The sequence below is a fragment of the Phoca vitulina genome, unplaced genomic scaffold (assembly GCF_004348235.1).
Source record: "Phoca vitulina isolate PV1807 unplaced genomic scaffold, GSC_HSeal_1.0 scaffold4, whole genome shotgun sequence".
NCBI classification, from domain to species: domain Eukaryota; kingdom Metazoa; phylum Chordata; class Mammalia; order Carnivora; family Phocidae; genus Phoca; species Phoca vitulina.
The window spans coordinates 21,474,384-21,491,015 of NW_022589707.1; the positions used below are offsets into that span (position 1 = coordinate 21,474,384).

The window sequence follows — 16,632 nt, forward strand, 5'->3', positions numbered from 1 at the left end:
CCCCACAACTTAAGGTTGTGCATCGTGACTTCCTATGAAAAGTATAATATGAGAAGGAGGGAGAGATGGGGGTGGGGGGTGTGATAGATTTATTATCGAAACACCTGACAAATACTACCTCAGCCAATTGATTGAGGTCAACAGCAAGAATGATAAATTATGTTGATAGTATTTCCTCTTAATACTCTGTGGTCTTCCTCCAAAAAACCTGTAACTCCAGTGTGATCATGATAGGTATTGCTCCTTTGTCTACAGTACTTTTTTCTAGTTCTTCAATTTCTCATCATCTTGTAGCTGACATTTTTGGACTCTGCTGTCTCTTGCATGCAACAGGACAGACATTAAGAATTTACAGAATGATAAAATGTCACAGCAGGACTCCTGCAGTTTCTGTAACATACCCATTTTATAGATGACTAAATTATAGGTCAAGTTAGTTATGGGGCATGTTGGGGGGTGGGGAGTGTGTGTACAATGCCTATTGAAAATTGTCTTAACATTAGCACACACACTGCATATGACCTCTGTGCTAGACAGTGAGGTGACACAGCTAAAGAGACCTGGAGGACATGATAAGGATGACTGTGACCGAGAACAAGGAGGAAGCAAAGGAGAAACGCTCCATTGATTTGCTTCATAGTGCTGATGCCCGAGCGTGGTTGTCTGTCCTGAGAAATGGAGATTATTTTTCTCTTGTCTTCATTAATGATTCTTTTTTTTTTTAGGATTTTATTTATTTGAGAGAGTGAGCAAGTGTGAGAGAGAGAGCACAAGCAGAGAGAGAGGGAGAAGCAGACTCCCTGCTGAGTAGAGAGCCCGATGTGGGGCTCGATCCCAGGACCCTGAGATCATGACCTGAGCTGAAGGCAGTCGTTTAACTGACTGAGCCACCCAGGCACCCCAGTAATTCTTTCAAATGCTCTCTCTTCTTTTTGACACAGCCAAAGATGTCTAATCTCCCGACTCCCCAAAGTGTGGCTTAAATTCAGCTCTATACTGTACAGACTTTCTGTGGAGTCCAAGATTTAGTTCAAATCCCACCCTTTGCATCCTATTAGCTGTCTGACTCATGGGCTTCCATTTTCCCACCTGTGCACCGAGGATAATGGATAATTCCTGTGCTGTCTCCCTCACTAGGTTCTCAGGAGCTTCAACAGGCATATTAATATAAAAGTTCGTGGTAATTATTTCTATTGAAATAAATGGGATTGTTTTTGCTTCTACATGGAATGATGCTTGCTGTTCTCATACGTTCTGCATTACCCATTCCTTGCTTCAGAACATGACTGTTTTCCAAAAGAAAAATCATTTGCCTTCCACAGAGTAAAAAAAAAATCAGATTGTTTTTCATTTATTTTTCAAATATTAAGCACCTTGCAATGGTGACTTTTATTTTTTTATTTTTTAAGATTTATTTCAGTGAGAAAGAGAGAACGTGCGGGGCGGAGGGGAGGATAAGGATTGAGAAACCCAAGCAGACTCCACGCCTAGTGCACTCCACGTGGGGGCTAGATCTCACCCCAGAGATCAGACCCCAGCCAAAACCAAGAGTTGAAGATTTAACTGACTGCACCACCCAAGTGCCTCATATCAGTGGTGACTTTTAAAGGTATAGTCACAGGACACCTGGCTGGCTACGTCGGTAGAGCATATGACTCTTGATCTTGGGGTCGTGAGCTTGAGCCTCACGTTGGGTGTACTCATTACTTTAAAAAAATGTTAGTGTCTATTGGTTATGGCTAACAGTTGAATAAAGATTTTTTTAAATTAAAAATAAAGGTATAGTCAGTTCAGTGACAATGGTATTTTCCCTCCTTCCTTTACTTCAGATATTGTTTATTTCTTAGATAAGACCACTTGAATACTCAGTGCTTTCCATGAGAATGAGAGCCAGGCAGAACCCAGAACCCAGAGAATGGAGCACCTGCCCACTGGGACGTATTCCCCTGGAGGGAGAGATGCACACCAGGACCAGATTAAAGTCTTGCCATTATAGGAGCAGAGGAGGTTGCCTATTGCCGTTCCTAGATAAGCATTTTGCTTCTCTCATCTTTCTTCCTTTGTTTTTTGTTTCGTTTGTTTTGTTCTTTCTGGCTGGCTCTTCTCATATGAGGGAAATCCATGGACTGACTGCCTCCAGACTTTGACATTCGAACATCCTCAAGTCTCCTTTAAGCCAGAATCTAAAATGTTCCAAATTGCGACTGAGTAAATCAATCCCAGTCAATCTAAATTTTAAAAGCTAAATGAAATAATACCTGCAGCATTTTAATTTCACGTCTTCAGGTCCTCAGTGTACTTTCTGTGGTTGACATCATAACCGTAGCCAGACAAGGGAAAGTTTAGTGAACATTGTTATAAACTGAGAGATTGAATACCTTCATCATCATTATAATCATTATTCATGAAAATAAGAGTATAAAGGAATTATGTGCTACACATATTAGCACTTTCCTTGCATGGTAGTCCTGTATCACACCTATTCCTCCAAACTCTGAGATGTTAGTGATTCTTATTACAGATCAGAAATAGCAAGAGAAATACTAGAAGCTCAGAGTGTCAAATGAGCAAGGCATAATAAGATTAAAATTGAGCCCATAAATCTCAGTTCAAAGTCAACCTGCCCCTTTGCCTTGAGTATTTCAGGCTAGTGTTTTAAACTATTTTTCAGTATCCCTTTTAGTACTTAAAAGAACCTTCTCTTTGGGAGGATTTTTTTTCCCCCCAGTAATACAACAAAGTGTTTGTACATACAAATGCTTACATCTGTGAATAATAAAATACATCACCATGTAGAAGAAATAGTGTGAAGCATCCCTGTGAATTTAAGAGTGAAAACAATATGACTACATAAGGTATAAGAGTATTAATTATAGCAGATTCTGATATGATATACTCTCATAGCATTATGGTAGGAACCTGCTTTTTACTAATTACACTCACAGGGGGCAGACAGAAGACCCTTATGCAGAGCAAGAACACTAGAGTAATGGAACTCTCTCCCTTAGAAATGTGGGACCAAGGGGAACGTGCATACTTAAAACATATATTACATGTTCCATGTCTAAAAGATGTTTTCAAACAGATGTGGGCGCCATTGTCTTTAATTCAGAATTTTCTGCTTTCCAATTTGGAGTCAAAATGTATAATAGTGTTAATGGAATTTTGAATACTGCTGAATTTAATAAAGAGAAAGGTGAGTCTGGCCACTTCACTGCTTGAAAAAATAGTTTGGAGGGTTGGTTGGTTTGTTGGTTTGTTTCCTAAGAACAATGAAATTTTTTTCATTGTTTTTAAAAAAGTTAGATAAACTATTAGAAAATCTTGAAAACTTTATATCCTTGTGACGGTTTCATTGTTCACATTTCTCTCCCTCCCCCCCTCCCCCGCTTTTATGAATTATTCCTCTTCCTGGGCTTCTGTAATATTTAAGATGGGATAAATCTAGTTTGAAGGCTTTAGTTCTGTTTATTTCCTTTTGCTTTTCTATGTGAATACAATATAATTATTCTACTTTGTACAAAATTGGTAAAATACGTATTTTTACAACCTAATCATCATAGGTATACTCAAACCTATTTTTTTAGGTTTTTGAGAATATATAATCTACTTAACCTACTGCAAATGCTTTTGAAAAGCTTTAAGAATGTTTTCACTCAGATGGAAAACTGTAGAAATTGCTGCATGAATGCCAAAGTAATAAAGCATGTATTACACAGTGAAAGAAAGATATGTATTGTTGTTAAAAATATGTGGGATAAGTTCTATGTTTGTAGAATTATGTCCTGCGTTCCCTGATGATCAATTACAGACTACTTCTGAATCTGCAATGCTGGCGCTGAGATAGAAATTGCTATTACAATTTCGAACTGAGGAGACCTGCAGTTGTTTTAAATCTCACAAGATTCATATGTGCAGCTTATCATAAACCAGGATAGCACAGTTCCACTCTTGATCATTTCTTCAAGGCAAGCTTTTGTAGGTTATGAGAAGTGCACTTTCAAATTAAGTCAATTATGCTGCAGCTTCTAGTTCATCTTTGAGACTGGAATAGTATATTTAAAAAATTGTCTCCTTGTTAAATAGACACCATGACAGTGTTTGCATAGTGTATTGTTAACCTCCCGTGGAAGGTTAAGCGGCTTCTTCTGCATCTAAATCCGTTGCTGTGCAAACTGACTGCAGCATTGCACGCACCTACCCAGGGATGGGGAGAGTGAAGACTTGCACCTGTGGGATTACGTGTAGCAGCAGGAAGTCAGAGCATTTGCAGCATATAATTAACAAGGAATTTTTTTCTCTCAACAGCATTTTCATCTCACTAGGTTAACTAGTGATTAATGGCTGAAAAAAATTGCTGGAGCCTGCAGCCTTACCTAAACTTATTCACTCACTGGTGTATTCTGTTACTTCGGCAGCCAGTGTCAGGGGCACTTACCTGACCGTACTTCACTTCCTTCCACATTTATTGATTTCTTGTTGCTCAGGGGGGAAATTTTTAGATGTTTGTGTCCTTTTACTATAACTTTGTTTGCCCAATTTTGTTCTTTTTTTTAAATCAAATTAGAATTTGAGAATTCCTATTTTGATTTAGAGATTACTATCCTAATAAACAAGTTGGAGGAGTTAGTGCATGGTGAACCAAGGATCTCAGAGCTTTAAATGGGGGAATGAAAAAAAACATTGACTCTAAGTGGCATTTAATCCATAGAGTGCTTGCTACGTGGTTTTTAATTGTTCTTCTCTCCTATTCGTTAAGAAAATTATAATTACCAATACAGAAAAGACTTCTAAATATAGCTCTCTAGAACACAATATTCTTGATAAAACAAAACAAAACAAAACAAAACTCATCCAAATCGACAATTCCTGAAGCTTACCGGATGTCTGCTTTGCTAAGGCCAGTGGACACCCACCTGCACCAGCACATGTAGCAATTCGTTGTCTCTGCCAAGCAGTCACGTGCATCCCATTCATTGACACGCCAAAAAAAAAAAAAAAAAAAACCTTAAGTGTTCAGTTTTTACTTTTTAGCAAAACTTCATTTCCTAATAAGAGACCATGGAATGTTGAAATTAAATGCATAACATGTAATAATGAAATTAGATGCAGTGACTTCCAAAGTATGTAAATTTTACTGCCATAAAACAGTCTTTGCACAAAGAAGCGCTGAACCAGTGATAATGTCTTCTATCCAAACACATTTGTACTGTAAGTAGAAACTGTTTAAAAGGAAAATTACATCTTTTTCAGCAATTTATCAGAGATAATTACCCTTCATACACTAAAAGAAGGATAAAGAACTATAATTCTAATTGGTAAATGTCACCAACTGTTGCAGTTATTCTTACTTGTGTATATTCTTTTAATGATTATAGTCTCATGCCACAGCTACATGAAAATATATTCACTAGGTGTGAAATTCCCATATGTCACAGTTTCAAGAATAGGTAAACAGCTCAAAGATAAAGAAATAATGCTAATGAGAAATATAAGAATTCAAGGTTTTGTTTTCCAGGCAAGTGGATCTTAATTTGCCAAAAGGGGAGAAAATATAATTAAAAAAAAAAAAAAAAAAGATAAGCACTTAATTTTGTTGAAATGAACTTTTAAATGAGCTTGTGGCTTCACACCCTCACTCAACCAGAGATTCTTACTTCCTTAGGAAGTGTAGAACGGTCTCAACGTACAGATTTCAGTATCATATCCCTTGGGTCTGCCTAAGGGAACAGCATTTAATTTTCTTTTAGGCTTAAACTGTAAAGTGTTTGTTAGCTTTAGATGTTAGAGGATAAACTCTTCCTGGATGGGGTTTCATTATGTCGAATGTTATCTTGAAAGGGATCAAAGAAACAGGACAAAAGACCTTAGAATCTATGGCAAGTGTTTAAAGTCCCTATTCCCCAGTCCTCCCAGCTATAGCTTAGTTTCCAATGAGTCTGATGGGTCAAGTGATTGACTAGATTCAATTTGTAAGCCTACTCTTCTGTCGAAAGAAATAAAAATAAGGTTGGCAGGGGGGAAAATGGTAGAGAAGGCAAGCCTCTCCTTTGCATGTTCTTTAAGTCCCAGTTTAGCCAAGCTGTGCCCAACTGCCTTGATATTATGTATATCATAGTAGTTTGTTTCCAAGCAGCTGACTGAAGCTCAGATGCTGAGCTACCTTCCTGTACACTATCCATTATACATAGAAAAGTGTTCTCTTGTCATTTTCATTCCATGGCAGTATGTTTTCTGAATGTTCTCATTTGTTGGTGTTTTGACAAAGTTTGAGAAGCATGGAGAGAAGTACTTATCTTATGGGTTAGCTGTCTTCAAGTATTAATAGTAGTAAATTTTGTGCAAATTACCCTGCCGCTTCACTGGAAAAACTGATCTATAACACCTCCCCTCTCCCCGCAAAAAAGAAGAAACAACCTAGGTTTCTCTCTTGGTTAGCCTTGTCATTTTATTTAAACTTTCAAACATTGCTTAAGAGAATTATGTAGAAAAATAGTGAAGGAATGAATTTGATTAGGTTTGAAACATACTCCCTTCATTGTTTATGGACGCTCTTCAGGGAAAGACCAGTGAAGACATTTAAGTAGTTGTTTCAAATTATAACTAATAACTAAGTTTGTTACATTGGGTCATGTTTGAAAGGATCCTTGAATTTATGTGGTATATATTTCCCTGTAGGCCAAAAATGAGAGCAGTAAGAGCTTCCTGTGATTCTCATTACCCAGAAATAACGTCATTACCAAAAAATCAAATCAGTTTTTATTAATGAGATATTCATTGCCTATACTGTGCACTACTGGTAAAGAGATGAGTAGTTTTGTCATTGTATATAAAATATACTCCCCCCACCAAAGAAAGCAGTAAGAACTTTTTGTCCTTCTTTTAAGGAGAAGCGCTACCACAACACTCAGAGGTATGCCTTGTTTTTCCTGCAGTGATGATAGTTAAATTCTCTTTCACCTCATTTCTTTGCAAGATTTACTTTAGCAAAATGAGTCTGTTGATGGAGGTTATAAGTACATTCTATGGATATGAAATGATACAAGACTGACTCATTTGGGCATCAGTTCTACCATTTTGTTATTATTAATGCCATATTCTAATCAAATGAAATACTCAGTACAGATTATGGATCAACCCCAGCGTAGATCATTCAAATGAGTACTTTTATTAACTAGTCTAGCTATTTGAAACTCAAAAAAGAACTAAAGATAAGTCCAGAAGGAAACTCTTTAGAAGCCATTCAGGTTTTTGTCCCTTCCTGGTACTGATTTTGTAGACTCGACCCTATCTGCTCTAACATTACAAGACACCAGATGTTGGATAACTTTGGAAAGTTATCTAATTCACACTTTAGACTCCTCTTAGGAAATTGGTTCATCAATATTCTTACTGTATTTCTAAAATAAAATAGATCTTTGAAATAGTATTGATAAACAGGAATGAACAGAAGCAATGGATAATCCTCAAAATTTTGGTTTACATTTCAGTTTGTAATCAATTAAATTTTTTGCCCAATATCTTCCTAATAATATTTTACTCAAATTAATAAGAAAATTTAGCTTATATGACTTGAGCACCTGGAGTAATTGAGGAAGGCAATCCAAGGAAAACTAACATTTTTGTTTTTAATATATATGGATAGCCAGCCAGAGATAGTGACAATATATTGGCAATTAGGAAATGATTATTTCAAGTGGGGACTTTTTTAAAAAATGCATTCATTTATACTTGGCATATTAACCTTTCAAGATAGCCCTTAAAGAAAAAAGATATCTAGGGGTGCCTGGGTGGCTCAGTCATTAAGCATCTGCCTTCAGCTCAGGTCATGATCCTGGGGTCCTGGGATCGAGCCCCGCGTCGGGCTCCCTGCTCCACGGGAAGCCTGCTTCTCCCTCTCCCACTCCCCCTGCTTGTGTTCCCTCTCTCGCTGTCTCTCTCTCTGTCAAATAAATAAATAAAATCTTTAAAAAAAAAAAGATATCTAGTAGTTTACAACCACATGTCTCTACTCCTTTTAGTAATGATGAATAACTATGACCTCGAGTTACATACATCAATAATAAACTTTTATTTATTTTAATTACGGAATTTACTGAAGATGCTCATTGTCGATTTTGGTCTTGAGCATATTTTACTAATGTAACTTTTGAAATGATACAGTGACTTATTTTCTAAGGTTGTGATTAAATGGTGTTTTCACAATTGAGACCTGATATTTTATTCCCCATGCTTTTCCCCCACAACAGAAACCAGGAATGGATCTGGCAGACACCTATATTATGTTTGTTCGGCAAAACCAGGATATTCTTCGAGAAAAGATCAATGAGGAAATGTATATAGAAAAGCTGTTTGATGTAAGTAACTGCCCTTGCAAGGCTTCCTGGCATCATAGAAATATGTGCAGGAAAAAATTGCATTTTGATGGTATGTTTCTAAAGCAAACTCCTTTTCTGATCCTTTTTCTTCTATGCCGCTAATGTAGTTTATAATTTTATTTCTCTGACTGTTGACAGAAGCCTTAATTGGCTTCTTTTGTACATGAAAACTGTCAGTGTTAGAATGAGAGTCTCAAAAACCTTCTAAGGTTAATTTTAACAAGCAGGATGATAACCAGTTTATCATTGTGCACAGCATCATTTCACTCGCCTTTGCTGCATTCCATAAACAGAATCATGTTGTAATGGATTTGGCTCTTCCTATAAAAGTTTTTTGAGTCAATACAATGCTCTTTAGTCAAACAAAGACCTAAGCTGCAGTAAAGGGCAAATACCTGCCACTCTACTGTTCTTGAGCATTTTTTTATCTTGATTTACAGCACTGATGCACGCTAACTATAGAACCCTGAAGTTTTATCAGGACAGAAGTCTTCATTTACCCATGGCAACTCCTAGCAATGGGGGATTGTGGTTTTAGAGAGCATGATCATTAAGTTTCATTTATCTGTAAAGGAAACTTAAGAGAGCAATCCATTTCAATCACAATTTTGTCACTCATTTGTAATTATTTAACAGTCAAGTCAAAGGAAATGGGACTTTGCTGGGATGTAACTTCACATAACTCAGCACAGTGCTGATTCTGAAATGGAATATTTGCTTTGAACTGTATGTATTTATGTGCATCTCCCCTGCATTTTAGAAATGCTTTTCTGGCAGTTTCATTTAATTATGCAAGTGACTGCAAATGTTTTCATAACAGCAATTCACGGGCTTCGTGGTGACACTCAGCTGCGGCAGGTACAGAAGGTCTTGCTGCGTCATCCTCTCTGCCATGGTCTGTTGTGTCAGTGTTCACTGTTCGTCAGGTTGGGTGGTCAAAATGAGTCTTCCCTTTCAGATTGTATGCTTCGGGCCTCTACCCAGGCTGTTTTACAATAAAAGTATCATCTGTTTTAATAAGCTAAGTGTTAATATGTGTGAAAAGAATGATTTCCTAAAAGCTTTGATGCCCTGCAGGGGTAGAAAAATTACCATCTATCCAGCTGGCTGTTTTACAAAATACTGAAACCATATTAGCAACTTCTGCTTCCATTTGGTATTGCTCTGAATTTACAAGCATATGTTTTACTTCCAGATCTCTTTTACTTTTTTTTGCTTATGTGGTAATTTTCAGAAATGTTGAACAGAATAGGAAAATCGGATTGATGTTATTCCCTTTATGTTTATTCTTGGTATAGCTGAAGCACGTATTCTGTGATGAGAAAAGGTAGACTCATCTGGAAATAGGCCATTGTACATAGCAGAGAGAGAGAGAGAGAGAGAGAGAGAGAGTGTGTGTGTGTGTGTGTGTGTGTGTGCGTGCGTGCGTGTGTGTGTGTGTGTGTGTGTGTGTGTGTTAACATCTTCAGTTTTTCGTCTTGGTGACCTATTTACTACAAAGCTTGCCATCAGTTCATAACAGAGGTAGAATTTCTTTATCAAGATATTACCTACACTAACTCCCTCCCATTCACCAAACTTTTTTCAAAGACTTTTTGTGTGACCACTAACCAATGGAGCTAACTGAAGTGGACGCAAGGAGGCCAACATTAAAATTATGTCTAGTTTGGGGGAGCGCGGCTCGCTCAGTTGATAGAGCATGCAACTCTTGATCTCAGGGTTGTGAGTTCAAGCCCCATGTTGGGTGTAGAGCTTACTTAAAAAAAAAAAAAACCACACACACATAAAATTATGTCTAGTTTAATTGTCCTGGTTAGGTATACTTTTCTTTGATACCTAAGCGTCTGATGGCTAAGTTTGCTTTTGAAAGGAACGCCTGACAAGCAATTCTGTTTTGGTTGTGAAGGTTTTGTCATTTTGCATATCCCCAGTAGAACACTGGACTTATTATTTGTAAAATAGTAATAATGTCCTTAAACATTCTAATATTTTTAAATTGCACGTATTTATTACTGTAATTAAAAATAAAAAGTAGACCCTAGTTCTATTGATATGTCATCAAGAATAACATATATGAGGGGGTACTAAGAGCCCCTAATTAGCCAAGACTGAATTTGCCTCAATTATAGTTAGTAAATGAGAGGTTATCAAGTATGTGTTGAAAGGTAAAGCAGAATGTGTATCTTAAGCAACAGATCATTACTGAGAGACATTATATAATTATTGGAAATCCTCTTGGCTGGAGCTTAAAATAATATTGTTAGGTGTCAAGAAACAGTTGAAAATAATGACCCTATAAATACTGTTGGCAACCTTAGTCTTTTACAGAAAAAAAAGATTGAAGAGAACGATTTTACTCAGGCATCATGACAAACTTTTGCTATTCCAATTAAAGTAAGAAGTAAATAAAAGGAAAGGAAAGGAAGGAAGGAAACAGAGACTCCTAACTTCAGATGCAAAAGAAAATGTGCACACGCATACGTGCCTTATGCCCTACAGTGAATCAACACTTAGTGGTTTAACCAACCCAGATAAGGGTATAGGGGATCCAGTTTCTGTCATGCAGTATGAGAGCTTCACTCCTTAAGAAGAACAGGCTTTTAACCCAAATGAGATTCGCTGAGTTTTGGAAATACCACAAATTGCAACAGTTTTATATCACACAGTTATTCTGAAGTCACATATTCATCCTGCCTCTGGTAGCAACACTTTAACCCTTGCGTGTTTTACTAAGTAATCTTTTTTTCTGCATGATGCTCCACTCATGGAAAAAAACTATTGAAAATTCTGGCAAACTTTCCCTGAGAGTAGCAATTAGTTCTGGTGTTTCTGACCTCAAAAACTTTTTGATCAATTAAGCATCTTAATTGTTGCTGATATTTATAATGAAATACTTTAGAGTTCTATTTAAATAACTATACCAGTGACTAAGGCCAAATAATGACCATTACCCTAGATTTGTGTCCATTGTTTTGGGATGCACCTACAAAGGAGAATGGTACCTCCTACAGTCGTCCATATACAACCAAAAGCCATCACTCAGGTCCTGAGCAGCTCACTCAGCTATTATTATTGTTCTGGCCTCCATGAAAAGTGTTTTTGCTCCTTATCTCCAAAGTCTTAAAGAGAGGGAGGATTAAAATTTGTATTATCTTCAAGGCCCTACATAGGATAATCTTAGGCTTCTACATTAAATCTTGAAATAGTAAAGCTAAACGTACCTTTGGAAGATCAAAAAAGTTAATATCAGGACAAATAACCAAGACATTCTACTTCATTCCATAAGTGGTTAAACGTCTAAAACGTTTTTTGCATAACAGAAATAATTTTTAAAAAGTCTAAACGATGGCGGATTCATGCTGTTCATAGAAGGAACTGAGTTTGTTTTAAGGTATATCCCTAATCTTCTCCAATTATCAAAATAGTAATCCCAGCCCCAGCTGTCACCACCACCATTCCCACGGCACCTCCGTGTACCAGGCAATGGGCTCGGTGCTTCACTCATATCATTTCTAACCTGCTGAGCCAGATGCCATCATCCCCATTTGTCCTTATTTTCAGGTTAAGGAATTTCCCACTCAGAGAAGATGAAGTGACTTGTTGAGTGTTGAATCAGACTTTGAAATTGTGTCTCTCCAATTTCAAAGTCTATGCTATCCCTACCATACTTTAGACTTATAAAATCTGGACCAGGAATCCACAAACCTGAGTTCCATCCACAGTTCCGCCATGGATTGTCAGAATGAGTTTCAAGAAGTTGTGTCACCTGCCTAAGACACAGTAGAGTTAGTACATATAAACTGAAGAAATTGGTCTAGAATTCCAGACGGTTTCTGAAATATCTTCCAGATTTTAAACCAACTAAATTAAATTCATTTTAATTTTAGCAGTGGTGACAAAAATTAGTGGGCGGTTGAATGCTTAGTCTTGCACCCCACAGTAGCAATTTCTAAGTTTTTTTGTCATGGCTGAGTGAAAGCAGGGTATCCCACCCATGAAGCAATAACAAGTGCAATAGATAAGGTAGAAAAGAGATTCTGTATTAAAAATAGCTGTGCCATATGACACTCTATGTATCTACCACAAGGGCTCTGAACCCCAAATTTAGAAAATTAATTGGAACTCATCTATTCCATATTCATGCAAAGTCTTTCTGAGTGACCAGAATATTTTAAACAGAGACCTTCTCTTCCTCTCAAATGGTCACTGTTACACATGCTGTGTTTAAAATCTACATGTTAAATTTACATTTTCGGTTTAGAAAAATGTGTCTTCTCTGGATAAGAGAAATCGTAAGGAAGTTCTCCTGTAGTGAGATCATGGATTCACCCGAAGGTTTTTCTGTTTTGTATGCAATCCCCTGTACCCCAGTGTGGTTTTTTCTTATATATAAAACATAGTTGTCAGCAACCTTTCATAGTTTTTATCAAATCAAAACCATCTACAACTTGTATGATCCCAATCCAGAAGTATGACAAAGATTTTCCAATTCTTAAATTCCATTTTTAATGTCTACTGTGATGTTTCTTCCTGCACACTCAGGCCTCCGGACACACAGTGGCAGCCACTGATGCCCATGTGTCAGGAGAGAGGCTGGGCAGTCCCTTCAGGGCTTTGCATCTCTGGGTTGGACCATGGTGATGTTTCCAAAGTCAAAACTGACATCTGCAGTAATTGCCCAAGAGCACCCTCTGTGGTCATTTCATAATGTCCAAGAATATCACAGCCTGGATGGAGATAGTTAGGGGTTGACTGAAATACATCTTATTGTCCAGGATATACACTAAACCTACCTACTTCTCTAAACCTTTGTACATTTATTGGGCATTGCCCTTCTTGAGTCCCTTTGAAACAATTTCATTTCAGCTCTCATGTTGCTGAAGACACATCAGGGTGCAGTATTTAATTGGTAAATCATGCAGATTAAACGTTCTCTCGTGTTATAAACTGATTAAATATTTAATTGTTGAAGAGTTTCATCTCAACTAGATTTTTTAAAAATATTGTTGTGATGTCTTGTAAAATTAAAAGTAATTTTTTAAATGATAGTTAATCAGTTATATTCATCTAAATAGTGTTTTATAAAGGATTAATTTCTCAGAACTTTCCTTGAAAAGAATTCTTTTCAGTAAAGAAACTCTAAATTAAACACTTTGAGTAAAATTGACCTATCTAAATGAGTTCAGTACCCATTTTAAGATATGAATATGAATTTTAAGATATGATATGAATTTTAAGATATAAAAAACTGAACCTATTACAAGAGAATATGTTTCTCAAAATAAAACTCATTTTCCATATCTGTGCTTTTGTCTCTGGACTCCCAAATGCTCAGAGTTGAGTGTAGTGTTTCACATCAGTGACCAAACTTTGTGACTCAGCCTCAGTAAGATCAACACTACTCTTCTTAACTTATTTAAAGACTCAATTTATTATCATGTTGATTTCATGAGAGTAGTTGAAATCAACAGAGCATGGGTAAGAGTGGCTGCTAGATACAACTTTCCTTTCCTTTGGGTAAATTTCTTTGTGTGTGTAATCAGCCTCTTTATCGGGAATGCAGGCTGCAGCCCAATAAAACTGAACACTTCTTTGTCTTTCTGCATTTCTTATAATTCCAGGATATTATAGGTACATTCTCTTATATGTGAATGTCGATTTAAAAATAGCAATTTTCCTCTTTTGAATCATCATTGACTTTCAAATGACTAGGAAGTTGTTACATAAACTACATAAATTAGTGTAGATTCCCATTACAGAGGATTTTCTTTTTGGTGGTGTCTCTATATTAAAAGAATTCAAATGTCAGACATTAACTGTTGGACCATTATGCCCAACCATGATTTTCCTATCAACACTCAAAATTAAAGGTTAATATCACTCTTGTGTCATAACCATTATTTTCCTTCTTCATCAGTAGAAAGGGATGGATAATGTAAGTCCAGCGATGTACTAGAGGCTAGTTGAGATAATGTGTTTTCTAAACATGGTGATGTTATGTACCCTGGTACCTCACTGTGTACCAAAGGGAGATAAAAAGTTTGATCTCTGTTTGTGATCTATGTTACCTTTAGCACTGTGTTATTTAGCTGCTGTGACACATTGTTTCCCTGGTGTTTTTAGTTGTTTTGTTTTTTTTTTTTTCATTGTCTGAATTTCTGGTTTGTCTTACCTACAGTATTTGGACTCACGTTGAAATCATTTGACCTCTTTTTAGGATAATCATAGTCAAACTTGTTCCGTGGATTGCCTTGCCTGCCTCAGAAAATGCCGTACAGAGCTTGCTCCTTAACTATTTTTTTTTCCCCCTCAAAGTTTGTTTCTTTTTAAAACCTCTCCTCTCGAATTAAGCTGTCTGGTTCGTTTTTGTTAATAGTCCTTATTTTAATGTGATGTTATTATTTGTAAGTATAAGAATTTATAAGAGGATCTACTTTTGATGTACTGTGGGTGCCAAAATAGCTCTGGCAAGTCCAGACGCAGCTTAGAGCAGCCAAAGGCCCTCATTTGAATCTAAGCTGTTGGTGAATTATAAAACCTGAGAAACTTGAGATACGCGTGCCTAATTGCCTAAAAGGAACTCAGCAAGAAAATGTAGTGTAGCGTGTTGATCTTATTTCTTTGATAATTCAAAAGAATCTTCAAGAAATATGTGGACTTCTTACTTATGTTCCTGAAATGTGATCATGAAACACAATTGTCATTTGGCCCATTCCCAGAAATACACATCTTTGCATGAGGCACCTGGACATATGTGGCAGGTCTGGTAGAATCAGCTAATTAACAACACAGGCTTAAACAGGCACCTCATCTGGCAGTGCAGTCAGTTGCCTGATGGTGCTCAGCAGGATCGGGGAGTGCTTTTTCTTTTTCTCTCCTAATGGTCTGCTGCCCACCTAATTTTGCCTTATTGTCAGTCACTACTTACCGCAGCTTGGGGCCCTCCCAGGAGGCTAAATTATTATCAAAGGATTAGGGAGATGTAGCCTTGCAGCTCTGACATTTCTGATTACTTGTCTATGCCAGAACACTAATTAGCTGTGACTAATTAAGAAAAATGTCCCTGCCATAGAAAACCATTTAAAAGAACTGAGGAGTAGAAAAGCAATTCAAAAGCTGAGCAGTGCTCAGATTTGCCGATGCTCTTTAGATTTCCACCAGAGCCTTAACTCACCTTTAATTGTGCTCAGAATTAAAAAAAAAAAAAGGAAGAAAGAAGAAGAAAAAAAAAAAAGAAAATCTCACATGTGAACTGATCTGAGGTTTTTACTTGAAGAGGAAAAAAAAAAATTGTTGTTGATCACCTAAACTCCCTTAGCAATGGTAAAATTGTCTTTGATGAATGCAAGATGACAAAACTTTCATTTTCATCGAGAAATTTTTCTAAACACCAAATGTGTAAATGTGCATTTGCATTCATTCACCCAAGCCAATAACAATGACTTAATAGTTATTGAAGGAAGTAGAATATTCTCTTGCCTGATTTTATAAAAGATAGTTAAGATGATGACAAGCAACACATTGGACATTTTCAAAGTTAGTATTGATTTCGCACTGCTTCCACATTGAAGATCGTCTGGAAGTAATGACTTCTCCACGCAGAGCCTGGTCTTTCCACAGTGACTTCGCACGCTTGCACTGCAACTGGCCACTAGTGACTTACTAATGAAAATACCTGGGCCTCCCTGGAGACCAGCATCTGGTCAGTTGAGCATTGCAAGGTTTTCCTAGAACCTGTAGCTACTACTCTCCTTCTCTTCAAACCTAACTTCATCAGCAGATGATCCATGGCCTAAGGCCATTTTCTGTGGTGGCTTTTTCAGGTCCTCCTCTGTCAGCCAGCCCATCTGCATGCCTTCCCTGCGTCCCTGTCTACGTTCACGGGTGGATGCGGCAGTAGCAGCCAGACTGTTGACTAAGTCCAACTGAAAAAAAATCTGGGGGTGCCTGGGTGACTCAGTCATTAAGCGTCTGCCTTAGGCTCTGTCGTGATCCCAGGGTGCTGGGATCGAGCCCCGCATCGGGCTCCCTGCTCCTCAGGAAGCCTGCTTCTCCCTCTCCCACTCCCCCTGCTTGTGTGCCCTCTTTCGCTGTGTCTCTCTCTGTCAAAAAAAAAAAAAAAAAATCTGTGTAAGGAAGTGGCTGTTGTGGTAAAACCATTGTTAGATGTGTTTATTGAATGCATTGAAAGGAAACTCTATAAAAGAACAATGTTCAAAGGTACTTATAAAGACCTAAAGAGAACCCTTAATTT

The 16,632-nt window shown here is 37.3% G+C and overlaps 1 protein-coding gene across 17 annotated transcripts in view; it reads left to right on the top strand.

Moving 5' to 3' along the window:
- The window catches only part of CADPS2 (calcium dependent secretion activator 2), a 520,372-nt gene that overhangs the window by 485,066 nt on the left and 18,674 nt on the right, over positions 1-16,632 (top strand). For 11 of the 17 annotated variants that reach the window (XM_032401667.1, XM_032401670.1, XM_032401668.1 and 8 more), the window contains one exon: positions 8,250-8,357. In XM_032401667.1, the coding sequence (XP_032257558.1) occupies positions 8,250-8,357 (108 nt within the window). Of the gene's footprint in view, positions 1-8,249; positions 8,358-9,198; positions 13,313-16,632 lie in introns of those variants that run through there. The other 6 variants (XM_032401664.1, XM_032401666.1, XM_032401671.1 and 3 more) reach the window with 1 other exon arrangement.